This window comes from Muscardinus avellanarius, assembly GCF_963383645.1.
Source record: "Muscardinus avellanarius genome assembly, chromosome: 3".
NCBI classification, from domain to species: domain Eukaryota; kingdom Metazoa; phylum Chordata; class Mammalia; order Rodentia; family Gliridae; genus Muscardinus; species Muscardinus avellanarius.
Genome location: NC_137788.1, coordinates 113,246,033 through 113,264,871, shown reverse-complemented (window position 1 = coordinate 113,264,871; position 18,839 = coordinate 113,246,033). Strand labels below are relative to the sequence as shown.

General features: G+C 51.6%; 1 protein-coding gene across 3 annotated transcripts in view; it reads right to left on the bottom strand.

The window, feature by feature from the left end:
* Positions 1 to 18,839, bottom strand: part of SMG5 (SMG5 nonsense mediated mRNA decay factor) — a gene marked incomplete at both ends in the record, with an annotated part of 30,268 nt that overhangs the window by 9,401 nt on the left and 2,028 nt on the right. For 2 of the 3 annotated variants that reach the window (XM_080690963.1, XM_080690965.1), the window contains 11 exons: positions 1,099 to 1,692; positions 2,037 to 2,174; positions 2,755 to 2,963; positions 3,606 to 3,674; positions 3,773 to 3,898; positions 7,772 to 7,850; positions 8,302 to 8,391; positions 10,469 to 10,558; positions 11,278 to 11,434; positions 11,754 to 11,877; positions 13,582 to 13,680. In XM_080690963.1, coding sequence (XP_080547089.1) covers positions 1,099 to 1,692; positions 2,037 to 2,174; positions 2,755 to 2,963; positions 3,606 to 3,674; positions 3,773 to 3,898; positions 7,772 to 7,850; positions 8,302 to 8,391; positions 10,469 to 10,558; positions 11,278 to 11,434; positions 11,754 to 11,877; positions 13,582 to 13,680 — 1,775 coding nt within the window. The remainder of the gene's footprint in view (positions 1 to 1,098; positions 1,693 to 2,036; positions 2,175 to 2,754; positions 2,964 to 3,605; positions 3,675 to 3,772; positions 3,899 to 7,771; positions 7,851 to 8,301; positions 8,392 to 10,468; positions 10,559 to 11,277; positions 11,435 to 11,753; positions 11,878 to 13,581; positions 13,681 to 18,839) is intronic. The other variant, XM_080690964.1, reaches the window with a different exon arrangement.

Sequence of the window (18,839 nt, the reverse complement as noted above, 5' to 3'; positions counted from 1 at the left end):
GCTTGTATTCCCGGTAGTTGGGAGGCTGAGACAGGAGGATCACAGGTATCTAAGTTAAAATCTTGAGGGAGAGGGCAAGCAAGAATCAACCAACTGGCAGGATGGGTGGGGCAGGGAGAAGGGAAGTATGCTGCAGAGGGAGGGAGACCATGCTCAAAAGTCTGGAGGTAAAAGGCAGCACCCAGGGCTGGAAGTTTAGCTCAGTGGGAGAGCACAAGACCCTTGGTCCAATCCCCAGCACCAAAAAAAGAAGAAAAAAAAAAGCACAACTCCTCCACCACAGGACTGTTCTGACAATTGAAAATAAAAACACCTGACAGTTCAAAATAAAAAAACACTCAGAATACCAGGTGTGGCGGCACACGCTTGTAATCCCAGCATTCAGGAGGCCAAGACAGGAGGATTGTGGTTCACAGCCAGCCTCAGCTACTTAGTGAGGACCTTTGCAACTCAGTGAGACCCTGTTTCAAAATAAAAAGAATAAAAGCTGGGTGTGGTGGCGCACGCTTGTAATCCCAATACTTGGGAGGCTGAGACAAGAGGATCACAGGTTCGCGGCCCTTCTCGACTAAGTGAGGCCCTGCCTCAAAATAAAGAATAAAAAACAGGGCCAGGGTGTAGTTCAGAGACAGACTGCCCCTGGGACCCAAACTCAATACCCCCCCCCCCCAAACCATGGAGAACACGGTGCCCAGGCTGGTGCAGGTGCAGCAGGTCCTGGCTGTGCTGCTGCAGGGGCTCCTCAGGAGAGAAGTCCCATTCAAAGCCACCCATGCTGCACAGATGGCAAGAGGTTTCCCAGCTTTGGGGAGCCCAGAGCCACCGAGGGCACCAGCGGAGGAAGCTCTAGCTGCAACTCTGTGGGTGAGGAGCCCAAGGCACAGTCAGCGGCATGGGAGAGGAGTGACACCGGGAGGATCATTGGAGCCCAGAAATGAAAGTGAGCAGGGGAGGCTCTTGAGTACACTGCAGGGATCTGCCCCAGCAGGAGGACTGGGCGGCAGGATGAGCGCGCTTCCTGGGCTGGGAAGCGGCCCCTCCAGGGTGAAGGCCAGTGGCGGGAGGCGTGGGAAGAGCAGGGCAAGCGAGGCCACACACCTGGCTCGGAGGGCTTGTCCACATCACCGTTGGCACAGGGCCTGCGACTGGCCAAGGCGTGAGACTCAGCGGGGGGCTGGAGAAGCAGGTTGCTGAAGGTGGGGGCCAGGCGGAAGCAGCGCTTGGTCTGGAACATCTGGGTGGACATGGCCTGCAGATTTCTGGCAATGCTGGCCTCGCTGGGGCCTAGGGGCCCGTTGAGGGCCTCGACAGCCTCCGATCTGGCCCGAGGGGGCTCAAGAGGAGGGGACCGTGCCCCGTCCTCGTCCTCCATGTCTTCCAGGTCTGACCGGGACTCTTGGCTGTTCATCTCTGAGTCTGTCTCGGCATCGAAGGCCGTGCCCCCGCCTTCCAGACTCTTGTCTGAACCACTGTCAGAGCCTTCGCTGGCCTGGGCTGAGCCCCGGCTGGAGTCGGACTCGAAGCCCTCGCTCAGGTCACTGTCATCGCCGGCTCTGGGCGGCCGGCGGCGGCGGAGGCAGGACAGGCGGGAGACCTTCCGGTTCTTTCTGCCCTCCATGGCGTGGGGTGCTGCAGGAGGAGGCTCAGGGTCCGGCTCCTCCTTCTCCAGTGGCTCCTTGGACTCCAGCTCGTCTGTGGACAAGGAAGATCAGGCACAGCCTCAGGACGCCTGGAGCCTGAGCTCTCCCGCACGCCTCTACCTCCACATTTTGAGCAGGACTGTGGACTGAGCCCAGGAGCACTCTACACTGAACTGCACCCCAGCCCCCCTTTATGGTGGTACTAGAACTGAACCCAGAGGCATTCTACCTGAGCTACACCCCAGTTCAATTTCATTTCTTTGTGGAAAAAGGGTCTCCTGTCTCAGCTGCCGGGCTGGCCTTGCGCTGGGGCTCCTCCTCCCTCAGGCTCCCGAGGGCGGGGTTCCATCCCTCTCTTGCTCCCCACTGTCATGGTCTCCCCGTCCCGCTCCCCACCTGTGCCGTCGCTCGGGAAGGCAGGGACAGGGTTCTCGCTCTCTTCCAGTTCAGCCTGCAGCCTTATGTTGACGTGGTTGACGAGGTGGGAGAAGAGGGCCAGGGTGAAGGCGATGGCTGCGCTGTACTGCCTGGATCCTGGGCCAGAAGAGAGGGAGGAGGGCCCAGGCCTAATGAGGAGTAGGTCCTGCCAAGTCCACCCCCACATCTGCACCACCCCTCAAAGCTTCTCCCAAGGTCGAGACCACTGCCCTCTCGCCACCTGCGAGGCACCAGCTCAGCCTGCCCTCCCCTCGCAAGCGAATCCTCTCACCCAGGCACACTACTCTGGCTTCCAGGCTCCTCCCGTTAGCCCAAGAGTCCTCCCACCAGCCATGCCCCTCCCCTCCCCCTTCCTTCCGGCCTTGCTCTCGGAGGACCTCTATCAGAAAGATTTCCAGAAGTGGCCGAGTGCCCCCATGGCAGCTGTGAACTCTGGCTCATTAGCTGAGCATGCTGGCTGTCACCTGGCCCATGTCCTAGGCCAAGGGCACAGGGCCATGGTGGGCCACCGCAGCCCCTGCTCCTTCACAGGAGGTCCCACAGGGTGGGCCTCCTTGGCCCTTAGCTCCCGCAGCCCGGCAGGGGCTGCTCATGGAAGGAAGTTTACAAATAAGGAGCTGCAAAACAGGGCAGTTTGGATCCCAGTCGGGAGGGGAAGAGGGGCCGGGGAGGATACCTGCTCTCTTCAGGCTGTGCACACCCATAAGGCAGATGATGACCATCTGAAAAAGGAGCAGGTCCGGGAGAAAAGCGTATCCGCTCTCATACTCCTCCTCCTCCTCACTGGCCAGGCTGAGGTTGGGCGAGGAGGGCAGGTAGAAGAGACAAAGATTGAAGTCCTCCAGGACCGACTGGCAAAGTGAGGTCAGCTCTGAGTCCAGGGAGCTGGGCAAGGGCAAGAGATGGGCAAGGGTCAGCGATGGGCCTGGAGCCGCACACAAGGTTCAGGGGAAACACCGGAGGCTCCCGGGAGCCTGGGGAGACTGCCACGAGGCCAGTACTGGGCAATCTCCAAAGCAAACCAAGGAGGCCATGGCTCGGGGAGAAAGCACTTGCCCAGCACAGGGCAGGACAGCAGTGTGGGAAGGGGGTGCTCCTTCAACACCCACTGAGCCATGTGCTCTGTGTCAGAGAGTGAGCTGCCAGGGAGAGGATGGGCACAGAACCCATGGGCAAAAGACTAAGTTAGCCGGGCGTGGTGCACACGCTTGTCATCCCAGTACTTGGGAGGCTAAGACCGGAGGATCACGGTTTGCAGACAGCCTCAACTACTTAGGGAGGCCCTCTGCACTTAGAGACCCTGTTTCAAAATAAAGAATCAAAAATAAGGGATGTAGCCAGGCGTGGTAGTGCACACTTGTAATCCCTGTGCTTGGGAGGCTGAGACAGGAGGATCGCACAGGTTCCAAGCCAGCCTCAGCTACTGAGTGAGGCTCTCAGCAACTTAGTGAGATCCTGTTTCCAAATAAAGTAGGATGCTCAGAGCCGGCTCCCAGCGCATCCTGGTCTGTGCTTCCTTCCACTCACCTGCTCTTGGGCTGCAGGAGGCTTTGCAAATACATGAAGTTCACCAACAGCCTCTTAATATCTTTACATCTGAAACAAGAGGAGCCCAGAGTGACCACGAGTGGCTCCAGAGGCCCTGTGGGCCGACTGTCCCAGTGCCAGCAGGCCCCGCAGCACGCCGCGCTCACCGCTTCTTGCTGGGAGAGAGTTTCCGAACCTCACACCTCTTCAGCTGGTGGTACATTTTGGCTGCCTTGTCATAGAGCCGCTTGAGGTTCCCATAGGCTCCCTCAAAGGACACCTCCGACTGGATGCTGAGGGAGACACGGGGGTGAGCTGAGTTTGGGCAGGCAGGCGAGAAGGAACATGTTCCAGCGGGCTGGGGAAGAGGGCTATGAATAAGCACACGCTGCCGGCCTCACCTCTGTTCACGCTCAGGGCCAAAGATTCCTTTTTTTTTTTTTGGTGATACTGGGGTTCCTGGAAGCCCTTCTACCTCCGGGCTACACTCCCAGACCTATTTTATATTTTTGAAACAGGGTCTCTTATGCCAGCGCGGCTGGCTTCGAACCTGCGTGATCCTCCTGTCTCCGCCTCCCAAGCGCGGGGATTACAAGCGTGCGCCACCACGCCCGGCCCAGAGCCAAAGATTCCTGAGCAGCCCTATGTCAGACACAGTGTGCGCGGACACTGTCCACAGAGATGACAAAACAGCCTTCAAGAACAAGGACATGCCCAAGGGCACGCCACGGCACATCAAAGTCAACAATCCTGGCACTACACAGCAGGCTATCTTTGTGTGTGTTACCAGGGATTGAACCCAGGGGCACGCTACCTCGGTGTTACATCACCAGCCCTACTTTTTATTCTTTATTTTAAAACAGAGACTCAATAAGCTGCGGAGGGCCTCACTACGTAGCCAAGGCTGTTCACAAACCTGCCATCCTCCTCCTGTCTCAGCCTCCCAGGTACCAGGATTACAAGCGTGCGCCACCACACCTGGCTTCTCTTATTTTTTGCTTTTTATTTTTTATTTTTGTGGTACTGGGGATGGAACCCAGAGCATTCTACCTCTGAGCTACACCCCAGCCCTATTTATTCATTATTTTGAAACAGGGTCTCACTGCGTTGTAAAGGGCCTCACTCAGTAGCTGAGGCTGGCTGCGAACCGTGATCCTCCCATCTCAGCTTCCTGAATGCTGTGATTACAAGTGTGCGCCACCATGCCCAGCTTGTCTTATTTTTTAAAAACAATGTTTTAGCCGGGTATGGTGGCGCACGCTTGTAATCCCAGCATTAGGGAGGCTGAGATCGGAGGATCACGGTTCACGGACAGCCTCAGCTACTTAATGAGGCCCTTCACAATTCAGTGAGACCCTGTTTCAAAATAAAGAATAAAAAAATAGGGCCAGAGATGTAGCTTGGGAGGTCAAATGCCCCTGGGTTCCATCCCCAGACCTGCAACACAAAAACAAAAACAATGTTTTAGAAGCCAGGCATGGTGGCGCATGCTTGTGATGTTAGATGAAGAAGTCCACCCAGCCTGAGCAGGACACCACGCAGGGGCCCTGACACTGCGTCAAGACGGAGGGAGCCATCTGGGCCAAGCCTGTAGGTTTCTGAGACGCCCCGGCCAGCTGAGACCCAATGACTGCCCCACACAATACCACTGGAGGAATGCCCACAGGCGCCCTGCCCAGATGCCTCACCCATACACCAGGAGCTTCAATTGTTTTTAACACAGAGGGAAGGCTCTTAAAAGAAAACCTCCCAAACGTGGACGTGCTTGGCTCTGTTTGGAAGTGACTCACCCTAAGCGAGTTTATGAGTGTGAGGAGACTAAGAACAAGCAGGGTTCTCTGGGAGGCGCCTGAGGAATATGAAAGACGCAGGGGACGCTGTCACCTGAGCGGGAGCGGCACGCACGCTTGTGCCATTTAAAGACAAGCTAAGCCCAGAGACCGTGAGCTGAGGGTACTACAGCAGCTCGGCAGCTCGGCCCCTTTCCCAAGGCCTGTCCTGGCAGGAAGCGGCGGACTCCAGAAAACAAATGCTTTGTCCAAGGACATCCTGTTCAGAACCCAGGCCCCGGGTGGGGGGGGGGGGGGCTCCCTGATGCTCCAGCTACCTTCACACCACCTCCATTTGAATTTCCAGGGTTCCAGTGCCAACCATTTTACTTTTTTTTTTTTTGGGGGGGGGCAGGTCTGGGGATGGAACCCAGGGGCATTTGACCTCCGAGCTACACCCCCCTGCCAGGTCTCACTGAGTTGCAGAGGGCCTAAGTAGCTGAGGCCGCGAACTGCGATCCTCTGGTCTCAGCCTCCTGAAAACTAGGATTACAAGCGTGCGCCACCACGCCTGGCTTAACTTTACTTTTTTTTTTTTTTGGTGGTCTTGGGGTTCCTGGAAACTCTTCTACCTCTGGGCTATACTCCCAGACACCTAATTTTTTTTATATTTTTATTTGGAAACAGGGTCTCTTAAGCCAGCAAGGCTGGCTTTGAAACTGTGTGATCCTCCTGTCTCTGCCTCCCAAGCACAGGGATTACAAGCGTGTGCTACCATGCCCGGCTCACTTTACTTTTTTTTTTTTTGGTGGTACTGGGGGTGGAACCCAGGGGCTTTCACCTCTGGGCTATACTCCCAACCCTTTTTTAATATTTTATTTGGAAACAGGGTTTCACTAAGTTGCTGAGAGCCTCACTAAGTAGCTGAGGCTGGCTTTGAACCTGTGCGATCCTCCTGTCTTAGCCTCCCAAGCGCAGGGATTACAGGCATGCGCCACCACGCCCAGCTCACTTTACTTTTTAAAAACATTTTTTGGCCAGGCCTGGTGGCACACACTTCTAATCCCAGTAGTTGGGAGGCTGAGACAGGAGGATCACAGGTTGAAGGCCAACCTCAGCTAACAGTGAGATTTTCATTAACCTAGTCCCTGTTTCAAAATAAAAATAAAAGTGGGCTGTAAGTGTTATCTCAGAGGTAGGATGCCACAAAAATATGGCACCGGGGATTGAAGCCACTGAATTTAATCTCCAGCTCTTTTCATTCTTTCCTGAGACGAGGCCTCACAACGTTGCCCAGGATGTCCTTGAACCTGCGGTCCTCCTGTCTCAACCTCCCAAGCTGCTGGGATTCCAGGTGTGCACCACTGGCTGGCCACTGTACTACCGGGACACACTTTAGTACTTGATCACTTTTGCTGTGAAGACCACACAGTGCCCTGTGCTAGATGCCAACTCATGCTGAACCTCTCTCTCTGGCATGACCTGGTCCTCCAGGATACCTGGGCCCCAAGAAGGCTGAACTGTGGATATGCAGGCTCCCCTCACTGTGACAGCCTCAATGGCGTCCGGCAGCCCACCAGCCTCCTGTGTACTTGGTCATGGTGACTCCGTACCTTGAGCCTAAACAATTTTGGGTGTCCTGAAACTTTTTTTTCGCTTGGAGCTGTGGGGTCAGATTCAGGGAAGTAGTGACCCACTCTGCAGCTAATTTAGCACCATATTAAAACACTGAGGGCTTAGAATTCCAAGGTTCTTGTCAAAACTGTATCAAATTTATTTCCAGCCTGGCATGGGAGTGCATGCTAGTAATCCCAGTACTTGGGAGGCTGAGACAGGAGGATCTTAGGTTCTGAGGCCTTCCACAACTCTGTGAGACAGTTTCAAATAAAGAATAAAATAGGGTTGGGGGTGTAGCTCGAAGGTAGAATGTCTCTGGGTTCAATCCCCAGTACTGAAAAAAAAAATTCTTTCTTCAAGAAGTGTTTAGTTATTTTAGCAGCCCAAGTGCCTCCAAACCCATTTGGCTCTATGAAAAGTAATAGGGCTGCCGGGCATGGAGGCACATGCTCGTAATCCAGCATTCGGGAGGCTGAGAACAGAGGATGGCGGTTCGCAGACAGCCTCAGCTACTTAGTGAGGTCCTCGGCAACTTAGTAAGACCCTGTTTCAAAATAAAGAATAAAAAATAGGGCAGGGGGTGTAGCTCAGAGGTCGAATTCCCCCCCTGGGTTTCAGCCCCAGACCTGCAAAAAAAAAAAAAAAAAAAAGGAATGGGCTATTCCAGCATCCCCGAGTGGAGGGCCCTAGCATCCTATCTAGCTGGAGAAGGAAGTAAAGAAGACGGGAAACAAAGCAGGAGAATGCACAGGAGCATGGGCAGCAGCTGCCAGTACTCACCAGCGCAGGTAGCAGTACATGGCTTCCACGTTATAGTACTTGCTGCCTGCAAGCGTGCCCAGTTGGTTGAAGGGCATTCCTGGAGAGAAAGAGAATTCATGCAGCCGAAGGCAGAGCCAGGAGCTCTGCAGGCAACCCTGGGTCCCGGCCGAGGTGTGGCTCGAGTCCACTCCTTCAGGTTCCGCTGTGGCTCTTCCAGGGTTGATGGGATTCCAGGAAGCGGGTCTCCTGGCTCAGTTCATCACCTGAGTTCCTTCCTACACCCTACATGCAAAGCCCCCTCTCCCTGGAAGGCCAGCCACCCCTTCTTTCCCTGCATCCCCCGTGGGGATGCTGCAGCGTGACCTCCTCACATAGGAGGAACCCCATTCCTCCTCTCTCCAGCACCTTCCGAGAGTGAAGACGAGGTGGAGAATGCACACCTGAGGTGAGGGCAGGGGCCGAGGGTGAGGGCCTGGGGACACGAGTAGCAGGCCAACAGCCCGACAGCTCTGCCACCCTCTTGGAAACGTTACTGGCTGTCCACTTACCAATCTGAGGAGCTACTGACAGGGCCTGGTAGTAAAACCTCTCAGCTAGCAGCTCGGTGTCCACGCCAGCTAATTCATTCTGATAGCGTGCTGTAGAAGAGAGGACGCGAACCATGATGATTCCATGTTTCAGAACACTCTCCCCTCATGGAAGCCCACCCTGAAGAGCTATAACAAGAGCCTGGGAGGGCGGGACCCAAGCTAGGAAGCACATTGTGGAGTCTCAGAGGGCTCTCAACCCCTGCGACTACGGGCAAATCACTTAACTCTCTTTCTTGCTGGTCAGTTCAAAATGTAAAGGACAAGGCTGGGCGGGTGGCGCATGCTTGTACTCCCAGTATTTAGGAGGCTAATATGGGAGGGTCACAGTTCGAAGACAGTCTCAGCTACTTAGTGAGGCCCTTTGCAACTCAGTGAGACCCTGTTTCAAAAAATAAAAAAAGCCAGGAGTGGTGGCACACTCTGTAATCCCCGCACTTGGGAGGTGGAGACAGGACTGCAGAGGTTAGAAGCCAGCCTCAGCTACTTAGTGAGGCTCTCAGCTACTTAGTGAGACCCTATTTCCAAATAAAATATAAAATAGGTCTGGGAGTATAGCCCGGGGGTAGAAGAGTCTCTGGGTTCTACCTCCAGCACCACTAATAAATAAATAAATAAATAAATAAATAAATAAATAAATAAATAAATAATAAAACTAAAAATAAGGTTGGGGGTAAAGCTGGGAGGTACACCGCTCCTGGGTTCCATTCCCAGTACCACCCCCCCAAAAAAAAGGTAAATGGGAAGCTGGGTGTGGTGCACGCTGATAATCCTAGTACTTGGGAGGCTGAGACAGGAGGATCGCAGGTTCAGAGCCAGTAACACCAGCTCAGCAAGGCTCTCAATTTAGTGAAAGACCCAGTTTCCAAATAAAAAAATAAAAATAGGTCTGAGGGTATAGCCTAGAGGTATAAGGCCCCTGGTTCCATCCTCGGTACCACAAAATAAATAAAATAATAATAATAATAATAATAATAATAATAATAATAATAGCATTGGAGATGTAGCTTGGAGGTAGAATGTCCCTGGGATCCATCCTCAATACCGCAAAAAATAAAAAAATGAAAAATAAATAAATAAAAAGTAAATGGGAGTCAGGTGTGGCAGCATACACCCGTAATCCCAGAATTTGGAAAGCTGAGACAGGAGGATTACAGATTAAAGGTCAGCCTCAGCAAGTAGTGAGATTTTCATCAGCCTAACAAGACCTTGTTTCAAAATAAAAAAATTAAATAGAGCCAGGGGTGTAGCTCAGAGGTAGAGTGCTCCTTGGTTCAATCTCTAGTATCAGAAAAAAAGTATAAATAAATAAAAGCAAATAGGCTGTTCTTGATTATGTCTCCCCAATGAAGGGGAGCCGCGGCACATGCAGCTAAGACCACCTGATTCTACAGAAGACACTGCTAAGGCTGCTCCAGGCCACTAATGTGAAACCGCCAGCTCTGCACAGCGCCCAGGAGAGGGCTCCCGGCAGGACAGAAGGACCTCCGGTCACAGCCGATTATGCGCCCAGCAGCCACAGGCCAATGGCCTAACGAGGCACGATGTCTGGAGACATAGGCATAAAGCAAGACGCACTTCTCCGTCCTTAAGAGCATCTGCCAGACAGCCGAGAGCTCCCAAGTCCTGAAGTCCCTACTCATCGAGGCGCCCACAGGGAGGGACTCCAAGGAGAGACACATCAAGTTAAGACCTTCCGATCCGGGCGTGGTGGCGCACGCTTGTAATCCCAGCATTCGGGAGGCTGAGACCGGAGGATCGTGGCTCTCAGACAGCCTCAGCTACTTAGTGAGGCCCTCAGCAACTCAGTGAGACCCGGTTTCAAAATAAAGAATAAAAAATAGGGCGGGGGTGTAGCTTGGAGGTCAAATGTCTCTGGGTTCCATCCCCAGACCACCCCCAAAAAGTTAAAACCTTCCTGCCCTCTAGTGACAGTGACCACCCTGGCTTTCTCGGAGCTCAAAAGCACACCCCCTTCTCCGCTCACTGGTCCTCTCTGCCTCACGGGTAGCCATGAAAAGGCCGTTTCTTCTGCTCTCCACCCAGGTAGAAGGCGGCACTAACCACTGAAGCAACATGGGTCCTTCCTGGGCCCCAAAGAGAAGAAATGAGAGGTACAGATTCTTACACAAGTCCCCCAGGTACACTAGACATCGGTGGCAAGCCATCTGCGCCCAGTCCATCTCCTTCCCTGAGGCAGACACTGGCTTCTTGCATCCTACGAAAGAGAGAGACACTTATGAGTCCATTCCTTTGCCCTACTGAAGTTCACTTTTTTTTGGCCTGTGTGTGGCAGGTACTGGGGATGGAACCCAGGGGTATTCTACCTCTGAGCTGTATCTCCAGCTCTATTTTATTTCTTGAAACAGAATCTTGCTAAATGCTGAGGCTGACCTTGAACCTTAGATGCTCCTGTCTCAGCCTCCCAAGGGCTGGGATTACAAGCATGTGCCACCTTCCCAACTACAAACACCCCTAGGTTCCATCCCCAGCACCACAAAAATAGATAAATGTATGTATGTATGTATGTATGTGCATATAAAAATAGGGCTGGGGTGTAGCTCAGAGGCAGAATGCCCCTAGGTTCCACCCGCAGTTCAGGGGGGAAAAAAGAGAGAAAAATAAAGAACAGTGCCAGCAAAATTCAACTGGAAGACGAAAAATGTCATAGTACCATGCTCCAGCGCCAGACCTATGCTAGACCCTTCTCGTCCCTCCCTTGCCTCCATATTGGTCCACAATCCCAGGCCTTCTCCTTTCTTCAGATCTTTACCCCAACTCACAGGCCTGTGTGGAGCCACTGGAGTTCCACAAAGCACTTGCAGGCGGTGTTAGAACTCCCGCTACCTGGCTGGTCTCAAGCTACACAAACCCCGAGGGACAAGGGGCCGCCGCACCTAACCATGCCTCCTCACGTCCTCCTTCGGTTTCACTGACCTATGAGGGGGTCGGTGACATGGGTCCAGTCAATGCAGCACTGCAGTTCAAGCTGGTAGTGGGACTGGATATAGAGAAGGAGATGCTGGTAGAAGCCAATACCAGCCACCAGGTGTGTCCTGTAGGCGCATTCCAAGGTGCTCCGGCTGTGGATGTGCTGGGGCGGGAAAGGAGGGGCTGGCTGAGCAGTAGCTGAGGACACCTGCCCGCCCCACTCGTCATCTCATTGAGACAATACACTTACCTCTTGGCTCTGGAACCCATCCACAGCTCTTGTTTCTGACCTCTGGTCTCCCCACCTGGAACTCGACGCCCCTTTCTCCAACCCAATGATGCCTGGTTTCCTTCTTCCTTTCTGACACCTTTTCCTTGGCCCCCCGGCCTCTGGCCACACTTTGGGCATGCTGTACTAGCGGCCTCTGCCTTAGCTACCTTTCTTACTCAGGTTTCTTCTTAGACTCTAGGTCCTCCCTTACCTTTTTGTTAGTCTTGATAAGCTGGATAACCTCGTAGTACACCTTTCTCCATAGCAGCTCCTCGGCCTTCCTCCCATAGTCCACCGGATGCAGGAACATAAGCTTGACGCAGAGTTCACGCAGCCTGGGGATGGGTGAAAGAGCATGAAAGGCCGCCCATCCCTTGGTGAGGGGCATGGGAACAGATGACAAGAAGGCTCATGCCAGCTCCCCCGCCAACAAACCAATGAGCGCCCCAAGAGACGTCCAGAGTCCACGACCCCAAACAACAGCCTAGGAAGCCAGTAGGGGTCCCAAAGACAGAAGCAGGGGTCAGTAAGAAGTTTCAGGATCTGCCAGGCATGGTGGGGCACGCCTATAATCCCAGTGCTTGGGAGGCCGAAACAGGAGGAGCACAGCTTCACAGCCAGCCTCAGCAGCTCAGTGAGGCCCCCTGCAACTTAGTGAGACCCTGTTTCAAAATAAAAAAACCGGGAGTGGTAGTGCACGATCGTAATCCCTATACATGGGAGACTGAAGGAGGATCGCAGGTCCCAGCCAGCCTCAGCTACTTGTGAGGCCTTCTGCAACTTAGTGAGACCCTGTTTCAAATAAAAGGAATAAAAAATAGGGCTGGGGGTGTAGCTCGGAGGTAGGATCCTCCTGAACTCAATCCCCAGTCCTGCAAAATAAATAAATAGATAGATAGTGGAGCATGGTAGCTCATGCTTGTGATCTCAGCCCTTGGGAGGCCTGAGACAGGAGGATCACAGTTCATGGCCAGCCTCAGCTACTTAGTGTAGCCCCCAACAACTTAGTGAGACCCTGTTACAAAATAAAGAATAAGCCAGGCGTGGTGGCACATGCTTGTAATCCCAGTTCTTGGGAGGCTGAGACAGGAGGATCGCACAGGTTCAAAGCCAGCCTCAGCTACTTATTGAGGCTCTCAGCAACTTAGTGAGATCATGTTTCCAAATAAAATAGAAAATAGGTCAGCTCACTAAGTAGCCAAGGCTGGCTTTGAACCAGTGTGATCTTTCTGTCTCAGCCTCCCAAGTGCTGGGATTGCAAGCGTGTGCCACCACACCCAGCCAAAATATTTTTTAAGGACCCTCATTTCCTCCTATATCCTTCACTCTCTTATTCTCTGCCTCCCCCCCACCCCCTGAACTGGGGATGGAACCCAGGGGCATTGTATAAAAAATATAAAAATATAAAATATAAAAATATAAAAATAGGGCTGAGCCCCACTCTCAGCCCTATTTTTGATTCTTTATTTTGAAGAGGGTCTCACTGAGTTGCAGAGGGCCTCACTAAGTAGCTGAGGCTGGCCATGATCTGCGATCCTTCTGTCTAGCCTCCTGAGTACTGGGATCAGGAGTGTGTGCCACCCAGCACCCCGGCTTCTTCCTCTGATTTTTTTAGTCCCTCTCCCTTTCCCTTCCCAGTGAAGCAGGCCATCTCCCTCCAATACCTGTCTGTGAGTGCGGGCAGGGTGGGCACGGGGGTGAGAACTGAACTCAGGGGTGCTCTACCACTGAGCCACATCCCTAGCACTTTCTGAGACAGGATATGGAAAAGGTGCTGAGCGCCCACTCCAACTTGAAGCTCCTGCCTCAGCCTCCTGAGTCATGGGACCACAGGCATGCAGCACAGCGTCCAGCTCCAGGGGCTCTCTATGGAACCAGGGTGCTGAATGTGGAGGCTGCGGTGGAGCAAGGGCCCCACCCCCTCAGGGAGGCCAGAAGCGTCTGTTCCACTGTGCTATCACAGGGCAGGAGAGAAGAGGGAGCATGGGCTCCTGCTCGGCAGGGTTCCAGTGAGGCTCTGCGCTTAGTCTCCAGCTTACTTGTTCCTCAGACTGATGTTCTCTGGTTTGAACACTTCTTGATACGCAGTTTTGTTGCAAAGGATGAGGTCAAGTCGATGCACAGCCTCCACCACAGCCCTGCAAGGAAATGAGGGGAAGAGCCGCTGAGCATGGCACAGCCCAGCGCAGATGCTCGTTCTACAGAAACGCTGCGACGTCGGGGTGGACAAAGCAGGATGAACACAGCGCCCAGAGGCCTCCAGATGAGGGACTTTTGGCAAGGATGGAGGCATTTTCAGTTGTCATAACTTGGGATCTGGGTGTGGTGGCGCACGCTTGTCATCCCAGCATTTGGGAGGCTGAGACAGGAGGATCACGGTTTGTGGACAGCCTCAGCTACTCAGTGAGGCCCTTTGCAACTCAGCGAGACCCTGTGTCAAAATAAAGAATAAAAAGTAGAATGCCCCTGGGTTCCATCCCCAGACCTGCAAAAAAACCAAAAACAACAACAACAACAACAACAAACACTTGGGGGTGAGGGTATTAGCTACTGGCACTTAGTGGGTGCTGACAGACATAATACATGAGTTAGCCTACTACGCGATAAAGATTTAACCTGTCCAAAATGTCAACAGTGTCAAGTAGAGAAGCTCTGATTTAGGAATGGAGACTCTCCCATTGGAAAATGGGCAGGCTTCCATGCCAGGCAGAAATCTGAATCAGAATCCCATGTCTTTTGACAAATAATCTTTGTGTGTGTGTGTGTGTGGTATTGGAGATTGAACCCAGGCATTGTAACTCTGAGCTACACCTCCAGCCCTATATATTTACTTATTCAAAAGGGTCTTACTAAATTGCTGAGGCTGGATTCAAACCTGCGATCCTCCTGTCTTAGCCTCCCAAGTACTGGGATTACAAGCAGGCACCACTCTGACTTATCTAACCTTTTAAAGCTTTATAGTATCAGCTGGGCATGGTGGCCCAAGCTTATTATCACAGTGCTTGGGAGGCTGAGAAAAAAGGATGGTAGGTTGGGAGCCAGACTCAGCTACTCAGGGAGACCCTCCACAACTCAGTGAGCACCCACTTCAAAATAAAGAGACTGCAGGGTGTAACTTGGAGGTATAATGCCCCTGGGCTCCACCTCCAGTACCACAAGGGAAAAAAAAGCTTTACTAAATCAATAAAAACAGACAAAGCCATGCATGGTGGTGCACACCTGTAATCCCAGCATTCAGGAAGCTGAGACCGGAGGATCGCAGTTCATGGACAGCCTCAGCTCCTTAATGAGGCCCTCTGCAACTTAGTGAGACCCTGTTTCTAATAAGAAATACATTAGGGCTGGGGGTGTAGCTTAAAGGTAGAATGCCTCTGGGTTCAATCCCCAGTAACACACACACACACACACACACACACACACACACACACACACACACACACAATACCCAGAACAAGCCCAGATGCACCCAGCCCAGGGCAAATGGGCCACAGGCTGGCACGCGGTGGTGGGGCTCAGGTGGGACCCCATGAGCTGCCCTGTACTGAGGCTCCCAGCTGAGCCGCAGAATGGCAGCAAGGCCTCCTCACAGGCGATACTGAAAGCTCAGTCTCTGCCAATGCCTTCCTGGCGGCCGGGAGGAAAACTGCATTTCCCAGCCCATTGGCTCTCAACATCAGGGGCGGCAGCAGTGAAGCTGTGACAGGCACCAGCAGCACAGTGATCGGGTACAGCATCGCTCTTTATTTTGAGAGATAAGGTCCTGCCAAGCATGGAGGCACAGGCCTAATCCCAGTACAGCTGAAATAGGAGGATCACAGGTTTAAGACCATCCTCGGCAATGTAGTGATACTCTTAGCAATCTAACACGACCCTGTAAAAAGGGATGAGAGTATAGCTCAGAGGTAGAATGCCCCTGGGTTCCATCCACAGTAACCCCCCTCACACACAGGAAAAGATAGATAGATGATAGATAGATAGACAGATAGAAGGTCCTACAGGAACTGGTGGCACACACCTGCAATGCAGTACTAGGCAATCTGAGCAAGGAGGATGAAAGGTTCAGACAGCCTCAGCAAGTTAGTGAGACTCAGCAACCTAGTAAGAACCTGTTTCAAGAGCCGGGCGTGGTGGTGCACGCTTGTAATCACAGCGCTTGGGAAGCTGAGACAGGAGGCTCACACAGGTTCGAAGCCAGCCTCAGCAACTCAGTGAGGCTCTCAGCAACTTAGTGAGACCCTGTTTCCAAATAAAATATATATAAAAAAGTATAGCCCAGAGGTAGAAAGCCTTTGGGTTCCACCCCCCAGTACCACCAAAAAATAAAAAAATACATAAAAATGCTAAGCTAAGCCAAGCGTGGTGGCACATGCTTGTAATCCCAGCATTTGGGATGCTGAGACAGAGGATCGTGGTTTGTGGACAGCCTCAACTACTTAGTGAGGCCCTTTGCAACTCTGTGAGACTGTTTCAAAAGAATAAAAATAGGGCTGGGGGGTGTAGCTTGAAGGTAGTATGCCCCTGGATTCCATTCCCGGGACTGCAAAAATAAATAAATAAATGTTTAAAAACAGGGCTGGGGTGTAGCTCAGAGGTAAAATGCTCCTGAGTTCAACCCATAGTACCACATACAAAAAATAAATAAAAGAGACAGGGTCCTAGCCAGGTGCAAAGGTATACATCTGTGTTGTAATCCCACTGCCGAGGCAATAGCAAGGCTAGCCTGACCCAGTCTCAAGCTGGGAGTGATGGCACACACCTGTAACCCTAGTACTTGGGAGACGCAACCCAGCAAGACATAAAACAGAGCTGGGGTGTAGCTCGGAGGTGGAATGCCCCTGGGTTCCATTCCTAGTACCACAGAAAATATAAATAAAAAAGGGCTAAGGGTAGAGCTCAGAGATAAAGCACTCCTATGTTCAATAGGAAAGAAGGAAGAAGGAAGGAGGGAGGGAGGGAAGGAAGGAAGGAAGGAAGGAAGGAAGGAAGGAAGGAAGGAAGGGAGTGTGTGTGTCTTGCTACATTGCCCAGGCTGCCCTCAAACTCCAGAGTTCAAAAAACCCTTCCTGCTTTGGCCTCTTGAGTAGCTAGGATTATATATACTACCACCTGCCTGACAGGGCTGTGTGTGTGTGTGTGTGTGTGTGTGTGTGTGTGTGTGTGTGTGTTTTACTGGGGATTGAGCCCAGGGGCATTCTACCTCCAAGCTATACCCCTAGCCCTATTTTATTTTTTATTTTGCTGAGGCTGTCCTCAAACCTGTGATCCAGGCATAAACCACCATGCCAGCTCTGCAAGAGCTTTTAACTTCGTTTCCATGAACAGATCTGATGGGAATGTGTGTATTTTTCTTTTCTTTTTTTGGTGCTGGGGATTGACCTCAGGGCCTCCAGTGAACTACAACCCCAGCCCCCGTGTATGTATTTTTATGGATAGGCTCCAGAGCTCTTAGATTCTCAACCCAAAAAAGGTTAATAACCAAAACTTTGGAAAGCTCAAACACATTTTTTCTCCATTCCCCATCAGACCATAATATCTTCCACTAAATTCTAATCTCCTTCAGAACAAAAACTGAAAAATTATTTGTAGTTGTCTCATTCACTTATATAATTCCAGGCTGGACAGTTTAAGTTTTTAAAAGAAATGATTAAAGCTGGGTGACTGCACATGCATGTAATCCCAGCACTTGGTAGGCTGAAACAGGAAAATCACAGATTCACTGACAGCCTCAGCTACTTAGTGAGACCTTGCTTCAAAATAAAGAATAAAAATAAAGTAGGAAGCTGGGCATGGTGGTACACTTGTCATCCCAGTACTTGGGAGGCTGAGACAGGAGGATCACAGTTCATGGACAGCCTCAGCTATTTAGTGAGGCCCTTTGCAACTCAGTAAGATGATGTTTCAAAATAAAGAAGGAAAAAAAAAATCGGAGCCAGACGTGGTGGCGCACACTTGTAATCCCAGCATTTGGGAGGCTGAAACCAGAGGATTGTAGTTCGCGGACAGCCTCAGCTACTTAGTGAGTCCCTCCGCAACTTAGTGAGACCCTGTTTCAAAGAATAAAAATAGGGCAGGGGGTGTGGCTCGGAGGTCAAATGCCCCTGGGCTCCATCCCCAGCACCACACACACACACAAAAACAAAACCCTAGCCTGCATTGTGACACACATTGAAAATCCCAGTTCTTGGGAGGCAAAGACAGGAGGATAGCCTCAGCTACTTAATGAGGCCCTCTGCAACATACTGAGACCCTCTTTCAAAAATAAAGAATAAAAATAGGGCTGGGGGTACTACTCAAGAGATAGAATGCCCCCTGGGTTCAACCCCTAGTACCGGAAGAAAAGAAAAGAAAAGAAAAAAGAAAAGAAACCCCCCCCCCCAAATTAAGCCAGGCATGGTAATTCCAGTACTTTAGAGGTTGAGACAGGAGAATTACAGGTTCGCAGCCAGCCCCAGCTACTCAGCAAGGCCTCCAAAATTTAGTGAGACCCTGTTTCAAAATAAAAATTTAAAAATAGGAGCCAAGAGTGGTGGCACACACTTGTAATCCCAGTATATGAGAGGCTGAGACAGGAGGATCACAGATTCCCAGCCAACCTCAGCTACTTAATGAGGCCTCTACAACGTAGTGAGACTTCATTTAAAAAGAACAAATAGCCGGGCGTGGTGGCGCACTCTTATAATCCCCAAGCTTGGGAGGCGGAGACAGGAGGATCATGCAGGTTCGAAGCCAGCCTCACTGGCTTAAGAGACCCTGTTTCCAAATAAAAAAAATATAAAAATAGGTCCGGGAATATAGCCCGGACGTAGAAGGATTTCCAGGAACTCCAGTACCACCAAAAACAAACAAACAAACAAAAATAAAGAATAAAGCCATGTGTGGCGGCGCACGCTGTACTTGGGAGGCGGAGACAGGAGGATCACGCAGGTACCAAGCCAGCCTCCATGACTTAAGAGACCCTGTTTCCAAATAAAATATAAAATGGGTAGTACTGGGGTTCCATCCCCAATACCACCAAAAATTTCAAAAAAAGAAAGAAAGAAAGAATAAAAAATTGGGCTGGGGATGTATCTTGGAGGTAGAATGCCCCTGGGTTCAATCCCTGGTACTGGAAAAAATAACAGCTATGTTTGGAAGTTCCCCAAATTTACTGAAGCTGTATGACAGGTCCATAATCTAAAAACATATTTATCTTAGGCAGCGAAATCAGACATCCCTCCCAGCGCCTTCCACCAATCACCACTGCTATAATAAATAAAAACAGAGCCAGGCATGGTGGTGCATGCTTGTAATCCCAGTA